This window comes from Eretmochelys imbricata, chromosome 3 (genome assembly GCF_965152235.1).
Source record: "Eretmochelys imbricata isolate rEreImb1 chromosome 3, rEreImb1.hap1, whole genome shotgun sequence".
NCBI classification, from domain to species: Eukaryota; Metazoa; Chordata; order Testudines; family Cheloniidae; genus Eretmochelys; species Eretmochelys imbricata.
In genome coordinates this window covers 199227307-199240482 of record NC_135574.1, presented here as the reverse complement: position 1 = coordinate 199240482, position 13176 = coordinate 199227307, and the positions used below count along the sequence as shown (strand labels likewise).

The window sequence follows — 13176 nt, the reverse complement described above, 5'->3', positions numbered from 1 at the left end:
ATTATGGGTTTTGCTTTTGTAGGGTGTTCTGCATTTGTACAAATGGAAATTTCGGTATGAGGATGGGGAGAGAATAGATCGTGCAATTTGTATGACAAGTCTTATGGTGGGCCTATTTTTACTGAAACAGGACTTATTATGTAATATACCCAGGATCTGGAAGAGGTGCAATAAGCAAATCTAAAAGTATACAATAGAATGTAAAAAAGCAATTTCACAAGAAAAATATCGGAATTGGCCCTGATAAAAGCATGTCAGTATGCCCAAATCATACTTACCTTGAAAAGTTGCATCTCGCTGAATAGAAGCTTAACTTCTAGCTTCATACGTGCCAAGAACACTGGAATGGAAGCATCTGGGCTTGTTTGTGCTGCGAGGTCATACCACCTTTTAGCCAAATGTATATCCTTTAAAAAAAATAAAGAGGGTGTGTGTCTCTTTTACTTAGAACATGTGGAATTTGCTTAAATGAATGTTGTGATGCTTTAGCTAATCTTCAAAGCATTTCTACTGTTTGTCTTTTAGGTTTCTGCTTGTCAAGTATTTTTGTAGCTTAGTGTATCATAAAGGATAAACTAAGCTATAATAATACTTGAAACGCATAAACCTTAGATTCATGTATAAATGTTGGCATGAGATAAAAATGGATTTTGTTTACATTTAATTTGTGTGCCTACTTTTTACAAACTCATTTTCAACCCCCACAACCTCTCAGTTCATTTGTCTTGTGTGTATAAATGGTCTTCTGAATTCAGTAGGAAGTCAAGTTGAAGTCAGCATTTGATCCTGGATACTTAAAATAGGCAGTCAGACATTTTAAATTATCTAATTAAGCAGTAATTCTTTAAATCTAAAGCTAGAAATACAGCCACTCAATTATCTGGTTTTCTGACAAAAATTAATAACTAGATGTGTACAAAAATTAGTCCATAAATTTAATGGACAATTTCTTAGTCTAATACCCTCAATTTTAGCTAGCATATTCATGTCGTGATAGAACCAATTAGTAACTTTGCCCCATCAGCTACTTTCTCAGCAAGGCACGTTTTGGTAAAATATTTATGTAGTTAGTAAAGTACTAGAATCTTTCGAAAGGCATTGATCTAGCTAGGCTTGTCAAGTGTGGTTGCTCGTGCTGCTCATCATCTCTTCTTGGTTAGTTTCTCCTGTTTAGTTTATTTTTAATGCATAGTTGTCTGCAAATTTCTACTTAATAATTATTAGTAATGAGTAGAAATTCAATTTGGATGCTTATTTCAAACTTACTCTGATCTTAGACATCAGGCTGTAAATATTGCTAGTACAGGATTTCTTCTACAATTCCAGCACTCCTTTTTCCCCATAAGATCAAAAATACTATCCATTCTTAACTGAACGTGCAGTATTTCAGTTAAAGATAGTTGAATTAATCTTGCCTAACTTAAATACCACTCCAAGGTTTCAAAACTTGAACACTAGTATGTTTGGATTCCACTTAGGAGAGGCTGGAAAAGGAAACGGGTTTTATCTCTAATATAATGGTTCTCAAAGTGTGATCCATGGAGCTATTATATCACAATGGCATCTGCAAGTTGTCAGACAATTACTGCTTCATGTTTGCTGAAGCCTAGTCAAAGACTCTTCAGAATGTCCAGACCAATGAAAGGTTGCAGAGTAGCAGCCGTGTTAGTCTGTATCCGCAAAAAGAAAAGGAGGACTTGTGGCACCTTAGAAACTAACAAATTTATTTGAGCATAAGCTTTCGTGTGCTGAGCTATAGCTCACGAAAGCTTATGCTCAAATACATTTGTTAGTCTCCAAGGTGCCACAAGTCCTCCTTTTCTTTTTGCAGACCAATGAAGAAACCCAAAGAACAAGCTACTCTTTCCACCCTCAAGAGCTGCTTCATGTCTTCGTCAGGATTTTCTTTGGTGAAAATTCAGTTAACCATGGTTGTTTTCTAAGCTGAAAGTGATCTGCAGAGATTCAAGTAGTGGGTGTTACAGGTAATAAGAGAAGAACTTGTATCAAACAAAGTCCTCCTTCCAGGTAGAGCATAGACAGTACATATACAGCATGGGCAGACAGAACCAAGAAGCGCCACACAGTTTATTAAAGTGAATTTTTGGTCCATCTTTTGGTCTGTCTTTTACATTACTTTTTAATCTAACCAAGAACTTCAGTTTTCACAAGCAAGGTGTGGAATTGAGGTTGGGAAGGGAGGTGACCACAAGAGGCTCCTTTTCCATATCCTGCAATGTTTCTCGTGTAAATTTGAGAACCCCTGTTGGATGTATGCAATAAATGTAGCAGAGTCATAAAGGAGCTATATTAGGAAGGTCAGCGCTGATCACTCCTTAAGATTAATCTTGTTATCTTTCCATCCTATTTATTTTACATTTTAAAAACCTATCTTCATTTTCCCCACTTCCCTTCATTAAGAGTGATATAACTTGGGGGGAGGAACCTCTCTAACAAAACAAACCTGAAATATATTTGAGATGGGGGAGAGGCAGAAGAGGCCTAATGAACCTTTATCTTACCATAGTACAGGGCAAGAGGATTTCTGGAGAGCATGGTGGGCCAAACAGGCACTGCTACTGATCATCTCCAATCGGAGGCACATGGGGCATGCACACACCTGAAGCAGAGCACACTATCCAAAGAAGAATGAGGCTCAGGATGAAAAGGAGAACTACATAAAAGAAAGATGGAATAAAGATAGATGTACCATGGTTAGTTGGGGTGCAGAGTGGATTGGGGAGAGATTCCCCCATGGTTGGGGGGAAAAGAAGCAGAAGTGATACCACTTAATTTCTTACACCATTTTTTCAAAGAAACAGAAAAAACAGATAGATGAAGAAAGAGGGAACTAAACCAAGAAGGAAAGTTGAACAGCAGATTTCGGTGAAAGTGATCATGAAATGGTAGCGTTTATGATTCTAAGGAATGGTAGAAGGGAGAACAGCAATATAAATACAATGGATTTCAAGAAGGCAGACTTTATCAAACTCAGGGAGTTGGTAGGTAAGATCCCAGGGGAAGCAAGTCGAAGAGGAAAAACAATTGGCAGTTTTTCAAAAAGACATTATTAAGGGCACAACAGCAATCTATCCCACTGAGTAGGAAAGATAGGAAGTATGGCAACAGACCACCCTGGCTTAACCAGGAGCTCTTCAATGATTTAAAAATCAAAGAAAAGTCCTATAAAAAGTGGAAACTAGGTCAAATTACAAAGGATGAATATAAACAAATAACACAAGTATGTAGGGACAAAATTAGTAAGGCCAAGGCACAAAATGAGATCAAACTAGCTAGAGACATACAGGGTAACAAGAAAACCTTCTACAAATACATTACAAGCAAGAGAAAGACCAAGGACAGGGTAGGCCTGTTACTCAATGAGGGGGAAAAATAATAACATTAAATGTGGTGCTTAATGACTTCTTTGTTCCAGTTTTCACCAAGAAGGTTGGTGGTGATTGGACGTCGAGCATAATAAATGCCAGTAAAAGTGAGATAGGATCAGAGGCTAAAATAGGAAAATGAACAAGTTAAAAATTACTTAGACAAATTAGATGTCTTCAAGTCACCAGGGCCTGATGAATTGCATCCTAGAATACTCAAGGAGCTGACTGAGGAGATATCTGAGCCATTAGCGATTATCTTTGAAAAGTCATGGAAGATGGGAGAGATTCCAGAAGACTGGAAAAGGGCAAATATAGTGCCAATCTATAAGAAGGGAAATAAGCACAACCTGAGGAATTACAGACTAGTCATTTTAACTTCTGTACCTGGAAAGATAATGGAGCAAATAGTTAAGCAATCAATTTGCAAACATCTAGAAGATAATAAGGTGATAAGTAACAGTCAGCATGGATTTGTCAAGAAGAAATCATGTCAAACCAACCTGATACCCTTTCAAAGAAAGCTAACAAGCCTTGTGGATGGGGGGAACCGGTAAACATGGTATATGTTGACTTTAGTAAAGCTTTTGATACTGTCTCACATGACCTTGAACAAACTAGGGAAATGCAACCTAGATGGAACTACTAAAGGTGTTGAAAATCTGGTTGGAAAACCATTCCCAGAGAGTAGTTATCAGTGGTTCAGTATCATGCTAGAAGCGCATAATCAGTGGGGTCCTGCAAGGATCAGTTTTGGGTCCGGTTCTGTTCAATATCTTCATCAACGATTTAGATAATGTCATAGAGAGTTATACTTATAAAGTTTGCAGACAATACCAAGCTGGGAGGAGTTGCAAGTGCTTTGAAGGATAAGATTTAAATTCAAAATTATCTGGACAAACTGGAGAAATGGTCTGAAGTAAATCGGATGAAATTCAATAAAGATAAATGCAAAGTATGCCACTTAGGAAGGACCAATCAGTTGCACACATACAAAAGGGAAATGACTGCCTAGGAAGGAGTACTGCAGAAAGGGATCTGGGGGTCATAGTGGACCACAAGCTAAATATGAGTCAACAGTGTAACACTGTTGCAAAGAAAGCAAACATCATTGTTGTATGTAGTAGCAGGAGTGTTGTAAGCAAGACTTGAGAAGTAACTCTTCCGCTCTGCTCTGCGCTGATTAGGCCTCAACTGGAGTATTGTGTCCAGTTCTGGGTGCCACATTTCAGGAAAGATGTGGACAAATTGGAGAAAGTCCAGAGAAGAGCAACAAAAATGATTAAAGGTCTAGAAAACATGACGGATGAGGTAAGATTGAAAAAACTGGGTTTGTTTAGTCTGGAAAAGAGAAGACTGAGAGGGGACATGATAACAGTCTTCAAGTACATAAAAGGCTGTTAGGAGAAGGAGAGAGAAAAATTGTTCTTCTTAACCTCTGAGGATAGGACAAGAAGCAATGGGCTTAAATTGTAGCAAGGGAGATTTAGGTTAGACATTAGGGAAAACTTCCCAAATGTCAGAGTGGTTAAGCACTGGAATAAATTGTCTAGGGAGGTTGTGGAATCTCCATCACTGGAGATTTTTAAGAGCAGGTTAGACAAACAGCTGTCAGGGATGGTCTAGATAATACTTAGTCCTGCCATGAGTGCAGGGGACTGGACTAGATGACCTCTTGAGTTCCCTTCCCAGTCCTATGATTTCTTGTATCAACCTTTAAGCCCTGATCAAAGTTTAATTTAGTAATGGTCTGTTTTTATAAATTTTATTTCTTAAAATTCAAACTGTAATTGAAAAGCAATCCATAAAAGTAAAGAAGTATAAGGGCTTAAAGATGACACTCTCCCCTTATGGGCTACAATAATTCAGCTTGTTCTGTCTGTTTAAGAATGACCAGCTTTGCTCTTATTTTTACCAAATTAGTTTTTTATTTTCTGCTTATAGAATCTCTGCAAGACAACTTTAATCTCCTCAAATTGGCTGATTTTGGGACAAATACGCTGATCTCAAGACTTTGGCATTCATTCACTTTCCACAAGCATCCATGCTGGTCAAACTCAATTATTCAAATATTTGCAGTAAATATTTAATGCAAAGGGGCATTAGCATGGCCGCAGCAGATTTACTGAAAAATGTAACCAAACATTCGTGATGCTTTTCACTATTTGCCCTCTCCTAACAATACTTTAGAAAGTACTCTGAATTCCTTAGCTGAAAAGCATTATTATAAATGCGAACAATGACTCTGCTTAACAAGAGATTTAAATAATTATTATTAATATTTATTAATGTTAATATTGCTAATATTAACCATTAAATATTAATAAAGTTAGTCAAATAGAATAAGGGCCAAATCATCAGAAGTATTTGCATATGACAGGATAGCTAATAGACTTACCTTTAAATTTGCCCATGCACTCATATTCATTAGATACGTAGCTCATCTTTTGTATATGCAATTTCTGTAATTGTTCATGCCATTGTGGCAATTTTGTGCATTAATTAGTTACATAATTGCATGCATACACCTCGAAAAATCTGGCTCTGAAGCCTTGCCCAAGATCACAAAAATATGTGGCTAAGTCAGGGACACATTGCCTAACTCTTGGGCCTCACTTTGATTACATTCTTCCTCCTAGGGCTTCATCCTTCCCTCCCATAGGGGAATCCCCAGGAGGGAAAAACTGCTAAAAACAACCCCCAAAACTTCTAGTGGTAACTATACATGCTGCTCTTGGGAGTGGGATTTGTATCCTCAACAAGGGGACAGAAGGTGTGGACAATAGAGTGGAGTCTGAGAATCCACAGAGATATCAGGCTATATTCCAGTGGATCCCAGACATCCTCAGGGCTTAGAGGTCTAGTTTGTCAGGCAACATATGCCTGTTGACTGCATGGCTTCTGCAAACTAAGGGCAGAAGGTGTATAGAGACATTTAAAGTGAATTTGATTGAGCTTTGCTCATAAGCCATACCATACTGAAACAGCTTACTGCTACTCATAGATGGAGGAAGCGCAAAGCTTGCGAAGTTACTTGGAAGGAAAAGAAAATCAGGAACAGTAGGAAAAGCTTCTGAGTGTGACTCTTTGCTGAAAAGTGACTGATGATGGCATAATGTGGTTGCATGTTTGTCTTAGTTATGTGCCCAGTTTACAAGTAAAGAGATGCTTCTTCTGTCAGTCCTTCAAACTTGCCTGAGATATGACTCAAGCTACCATCTTTGCTTCTTGTCACTATTACCAGTAATAAAAGTTCTGTAGTCCAAATAGTGAAGCCCCACTGTCTTCAGTGGGTCTAAATGACTGAAACGGCTTGGAACTTTGTAAATAATTCCTGTATAAGAGTGAATAGAATCCTGCTCATTTTACCATAGCTGTATTAGCTACACAGGCAACAGAGGTGATGATTAAAAGGGTGACCTTCTTTCTATAATTTTTAAGACTAGAAGTGGTCTGCTTCCATTATAGAGGCACCACCTCTGGGTAGGCGGATGCACGAGAGTGGGGGGAAAGGATGGATGGTGGCTCTCTGAAAGAAACCCCTGCCTGCCTTCTCCATATGTTCTTCTATCCCTTTGTGCAGCTGCTGGAGCTTACACATAAGCAGGAAGCCATACTAGCTTCTCTCTTTTCCCCTGGCATCACTCAGAGTTACAGTGGAGTATAGCATAACCACCTCTCTTCTAGTTCCACTAATCCAACCTCAGATCAATGGAGCCTTGCTTACTTCCCCATTACTTCCCCCTAAGAAGTGGAAGAATAAGAATCATCAGAAGAAGGGGCAATCAGCAGAGAAACCAATCAGAGAACCAGGCCCACGGCATTTGGAGACACGTCAGGTGAAGAACTAGTCTCATTGATATCAAGTGGTCATAGATCTTACAGATTGATCATGCACTGTTTAAAACTGAATTTCCATCTTTAGTGCACTAACTTTATTTTCATTTCTGATCCTTGTTTTTATGTGGCAAGGTAAAAGAGAACTCTCTTGGCCTTCACCGTACCATCTATTATTTCATGTGTATCTCTTAGTCATAGCCTACTCTGTTTACCTAATTTTCCTTCACATGGGAGATTGTGTCTCACCCAGAATGTTATATTAGGATATTATAGCTATAATAGCTTTTAATTTCAACTATATCTATTAAGGTTAATTTTACACACAGATTGCACCACATGCAGTTCACATTACCTCTGGAATACCTAAACCATGTTCATACATATATGCCAGATTAAACATGGCTTGAGCGATGTGGTGATCAACTGCAAGGCTGTAATGAATTGCTGCTGTGACATAATCCTTCTTGGTTCCATAACCGTAGAAGTGGTAATCTCCAGTTTTAACTCTAGCAAATGCATTGCCTGTTGGAATATTAAAAAGAAAAGTCACAACAAAAATCTAGTTTAAACTGTCCTTCTTGCAAACTTTCCTCCTCTAATAAAATTGTATTTTTCTCAAATATATTTAAAAATGAATAAAATGTAAATCTGAAGCATTATGGTTTCAGTTATCATAAAATTATTATAATTTGTAGAGTAGTCTAAGTGGGAAGGATTTGGGAAAAAACCAAGGTGTTGAGAGTACAGAAGTAGGAAGGAAGTCCCACATGTAAAGAATGGCATGGAAGAAGGTGTGAAGATAATGCGGGAGAAGAATAAGAAAGGGACTGACAGGAGGGCCTCTTGGAATGCAGAGAGCACAAAGGAAAGTAGGAGGAAATTAACATTGAAATGTGTGTGGGGCAGAGTTGGTATACAGCCTTGAAGGTGAAAGCTTGAATTTGATGTGAAAGACAAGAGAGGGATTAGAGAAAAAAAGGAAGCAACATGGTGGCAAGTAAGGACTGTGACAGCCATATTTTGGATAAATTAAGGGGGCAAGACAACAAGTTATGAGCAGCATGATATCAAAGGCAGGGGATGGAGAGGAAAGGGTAGATTTGTATGTGAAGGGAAAACAGACAATATAGCAATAGCCTGGGAGCGGAGGGGAAAAAACAATAAATATGATCCCTGTTTGAGCACCTGTTTGTGACAGGGAAACGAGTGGAAATTTTGACAGGAATGGAGAAGAGAAAGAGGAAATGTTTTAGTGCAAAACACTAGGGGAATTTAATTTTTCATTGTTTAAAGATAAAGCAGGGTGAGATTACAGATATACAGCTGAAGATGTGAGACAGACTAGGGGAGGTATTGTCAGGAAGGGGGAGAGATCTGGGAATCACTGGAGTACAGATGACATTTGAAACCATGAGAACAGATGACATCACTTGGGAGTAAGGTATGAAGGAGACAGAAGTACATTCCTCAAAGGATGTCAACAGAGCAGGAAAAGGAAGCATGAGCTACTGACAGAAACAATGAGGTGTAGTTGGGGAGGAAAGAAGAGAAGTCAGGAGTTCCAAGGCTCCAAGGGAGAGAGGGAGGAGGAGAAGGAAGGAATGACTGAAAAGGTGAAAAATCCAGGAAAAGGAGACTAAAGAGGCCCTTAAACTTGACTAGGGGAGATCATTGGTGATCTTGGTAAGACCAATTTCATTGAAGTGAAGGAGACAAAAATATTGGTGCTGTAGATCCAGGAGGGATCTGGACATGTAGCAGCAGGAATAGCTTGCATATCCCAGGTGCTTGCAAATAGTGTATTTGGAGGCAAGAAAGGGGGAGATTTGGATTCAAAGCAGTAAAGGGGGAAGAAAGAAGGCATGGGATGGAAATAAGGTTATCAGGAATAGATCCAGTAGGGAAGGAGTATGAGAAGCTGCGCATGAGGGAGAGGCCAGGATTGAGAGTGGTGGCACCAGAAACAATAAGAGGGAGAGAGGACTAGTAGAAACTTGCATGAAGTCAGGCAAAGTGGCAGATGAATAAGTGGAAGATTACTGAAGTGAAAGCACTTGAAATGGCGGGTTCTTTCATGGATTCACACATGGCATCATTTTTCATTGGTGTCTGGTAAGGCCCGGGACTGTTTTTGATATGGACCTCACCAGTTATCCATACCTTTTGTGATCTCTAGATTGGATTACTAAAATGTGGTGTACAGAGGGCTTCTCCTGAAAGATATTATACAAATCTCTTGAAGGCTTCATTAGGTTCTTGTTGGTTTCAGGACATATTCAAAATGTTGACATTCGTTACAAAGCTTTTTATGGCTTGGGTCTTGGCTACCTAGAAAACGGCTGTCTTCCTATGTGCCACTGCCACACGTTGTCAGTTGAGGGATCTTTTTCCCCCAACACTCTATTGCACTGAATGTCTGTGACTAGTGGCAAGCATCTTTTCATTTGAGGGTCATTGGCGGTGTAATTAGTTTCTCCTGTTATCCTGTGTGACAGAGCATTAGGGTCTAGGATCCTACACTGAGATGCAGAGGTATTTCTGCTGATTGACCAGAGCAGGTGTGTCCAATCAGCTGAAAGCTACAAGTATAAGGAGGAACTGAGTCTCTCTCCAGAAAACAGGAAAATAGTGAACTTCCTATGTAGGGAGGAATTTTGGGAACAAATCAGACAGAAGTCTGTTTTATTGAGTTAAAAATGAAGGAAAACTTCAAAAAGGGTGTGAGTTTTGGAAACACTAATCTAAAGACTGTTTTCAGAGTAGCAGCCCTGTTAGTCTGTATCCGCAAAAAGAAAAGGAGGACTTGTGGCACCTTAGAGACTAACACATTTATTTGAGCATAAGCTTTCGTGAGCTACAGCTCACTTCATCGTATGCATTCAGTGGAAAATACAGCAGGGAGATTTATATCCACAGAGAACATGAAACAATGCGTGTTACCATACACACTGTAACGAGAGTGATCACTTAAGGTGAGCTATTAAGTATATAAATCTCCCCGCTGTATTTTCCACTGAATGCATCTGATAAAGTGAGCTGTAGCTCACAAAAGCTTATGCTCAAATAAATTTGTTAGTCTCTAAGGTGCCACAAGTACTCCTTTTCTTTTAACCTAAAGACTGTATGTGGATGCTATGTTGGGGACTCTAGTTGTGGTAGGGAGAAGACTAGTGATATAGTTACATAGATTTTTAAAGCCAAAAGAGACCATTATGATCATCTAGTCTCAACCCTGGCCTAAAACAGATACTTACACCCACTAGTTTCTGCATCAAGCCCATAAATTCTGACTGAGCTGCAGAATTTCATAAAAAGACATCCAGTTTTGATTTAAAGATTTCAAATGACAGAATCCACCACAACCTTAGATGAGTTGTTCCAGTGGTTAATTACCTTCACTGTTAAAAATCTGCCTCTTATCGCTAGCCTGAAATCACCTGGTCTCAGTTTGCAACCACTGGATCTTGTTATGCCTTTGTCTGCTAAATTAAAGAGCCCTCTATTTTCAGGCTTGGTCTACCCCAGCATAATTATGTTGGTCAGGGATGTGAAAAACACTCACCCCTGACATAGCTATGCCAATAAAACACCCAGTGTAGATGCAGAAGAATGCTTCTCTTGGTATAGCTAACGTCATTCAGGGAGGTGGTGTTTCTACACTGACAGAAAAACTCTTTCTGTCAGTATATGCGATGTCTACACTAGGGAGCTATGCTGGTGGAGCTATGACAACATAGGCTGTAGTGTAGATGTAGCCTCAGAAATCTTCTCCCCAAGTAGATACTTACAAACTATAAAGGAGGTTTTCTAGACCAAAATTATTCTTGAAGCTGTATTGCAGTAAAGCATACAAATAGTGCACATTTAACATGTAAGCATATTTTACACACCTTTATGCTTCTAAATTTCCTATAATTTTTCTTAGTGAGTAGGTGTAAGTTTTTCTTGGTGTTCATTTAGCTAAAGAAACCATTTTTCGTAGGCAGTTTTAAAGTCTGAAGTTGAAGTTTTGTGATAAAGTACTCATGAATGAGGATTGAATCAGTGGAGGATAAATGAATAGTTGAGTGTTTTAACCTAGAAATGTGAGAATTTCTCGAATGTTAGATTGTGTTTAACATGCCTAAGGCTGTAGTGCAGATACCCTTTTAATTGTGAGTTAAATATGTGAGAATAAATTCCTTAATGATGTTAGCTTGATTATCTGATGTTTGTAATGCCATGTTCTTGGGCGACTGAGTGTTCATTTCTCTTTTGGCTGTACAATCTGAGGAACAGAGTTGAAGAAAATCATACTTATAAGAGTGGACAGCTAACTACAAGTTATTTTTAACATGGTGTTCCATACCTTGAGCTGCAGCTCTGTTCCACAGGAGAAGTGCTAATGGATACATCTGATCATTACTGAGAATTTTAACCTGTTCTGTAAAAGAAAAATTTAATTTGCATAGTTTACAACAGCACTTGGACATACATATATAATGTATAGAGAAAATAATTTAACTTCTCTTACCAGATTCCAAAATGAAAGCTGAATTACTTTGAGCTACTTCATACCCCATTTCTGCTAATAATGCATATTGAATAAGAGATGAATCTATATTACCATCCTGGTAAGCAAAGTATGCAGTCAGGAATTTCTCAGACCAGCTTCCTAGTTCACAAACACTTCGGTAAAGCTGAACAGAGGAACAGTGATAAAACAAACCCATGAGGTTTTACACTTCACCACAGGCAATAAATCTTAGGAGCTTTAGCTCCTGCTGGGGGACACCAGGGTTAAAGTTACAACATTTGTGTGCATTGTTTACCAAAAAGTTATGCCAAATTGCATCCTTAACTGATACAAAGAGTATTTAATTGTTAAATATCAGATGAATCCATATCTAATCTGACTCTAAAGTTGTTTCCTTAGTTGCATATAAAGAAAAATACACGGATAAAAACCAAAATGTTTTCTGTTATACAACAGTTATTTATTTTAAGATGCTCTGCTGAATATTAAGCCACAAATAAGACTGTAACTAGAGATGAGAGAAATTTGTCAGATGAATAGTTTATTCCCCCCAAAATGCAATTTTGTGTTGACAAAACTATTTGTGAATTTTACATATATTTGCCAAATACTATCGGACAAAATAAAATTTGTTGGGCTATATTCTGTAGGGGACTTAGGCACCATTCGCAAAAAAACCCATTGGTGGTGCTCCCATTTGCCCCACATATCCAATAACTAGGACACTTGCCTGAGATGTGAGAGATCAAGGTTTAAATCTCTACTCTGGAGCAGGGACTTGAACCCAGGTCTCCCCCTTGCAGCTGACTGCCCTAAACACGAGGCTGCAGGCTGGGACTCTAGCAATCTCTCCTGTTGAAGCAGTTCCACTTTGTATAAATAATTATGGGAGCAGGAATTTGAACCTGGATTTCTCACATCCCACTTTTTTTGGCCCAGTGGCTATTCAACTACACGGGACCCTCGCTAGAATGCAGGGTTCGGGATCCATGCGCGTTACCGCTTTAACGCGGGGACCGCGTTATAGCGGGGGCCGCGTTACCATGGATCCCAATTTAAATATTTAAATTTGGTATCCATCACCGCGACCACGCGGTATGCGAATCCACACTATAGCGATGCGTGCTCTAGTGAGGGTCTGCTGTATTTAATACAAAGTGGAACAGCTTCAACAGGAGAAATTGAGAGAAACTCAACCCAGAATACCCTATTTTCATCTTTGTCCACATCTTATGCCACAAGGCAGCCCCCCCCAGTGCACTGGCCATTTGTGACTAGCATCTGCTGGTGAAATTCAACTCTGACTGGTTACGATATAGTAGTACTGCCTCTATGTAACAATATTTTGGCATTTCCCCCCAGTGATCTTAAAGTACATCACAATTAAGCTGTGTATCACAGGATAGTGTCCCTCAGTATTGGGGGATAGGGGAA

General features: G+C 39.0%; 1 protein-coding gene across 1 annotated transcript in view; it reads right to left on the bottom strand.

Moving 5' to 3' along the window:
• The window catches only part of SEL1L2 (SEL1L2 adaptor subunit of SYVN1 ubiquitin ligase), a 77190-nt gene that overhangs the window by 1614 nt on the left and 62400 nt on the right, over positions 1 to 13176 (bottom strand). Inside the window, exons 16-19 of the mRNA XM_077812044.1 lie at positions 11740 to 11905; positions 11575 to 11649; positions 7579 to 7748; positions 279 to 407 (exon numbers count right to left, since the gene is read on the bottom strand). Of these exons, the coding sequence (XP_077668170.1) occupies positions 279 to 407; positions 7579 to 7748; positions 11575 to 11649; positions 11740 to 11905 (540 nt within the window). The remainder of the gene's footprint in view (positions 1 to 278; positions 408 to 7578; positions 7749 to 11574; positions 11650 to 11739; positions 11906 to 13176) is intronic.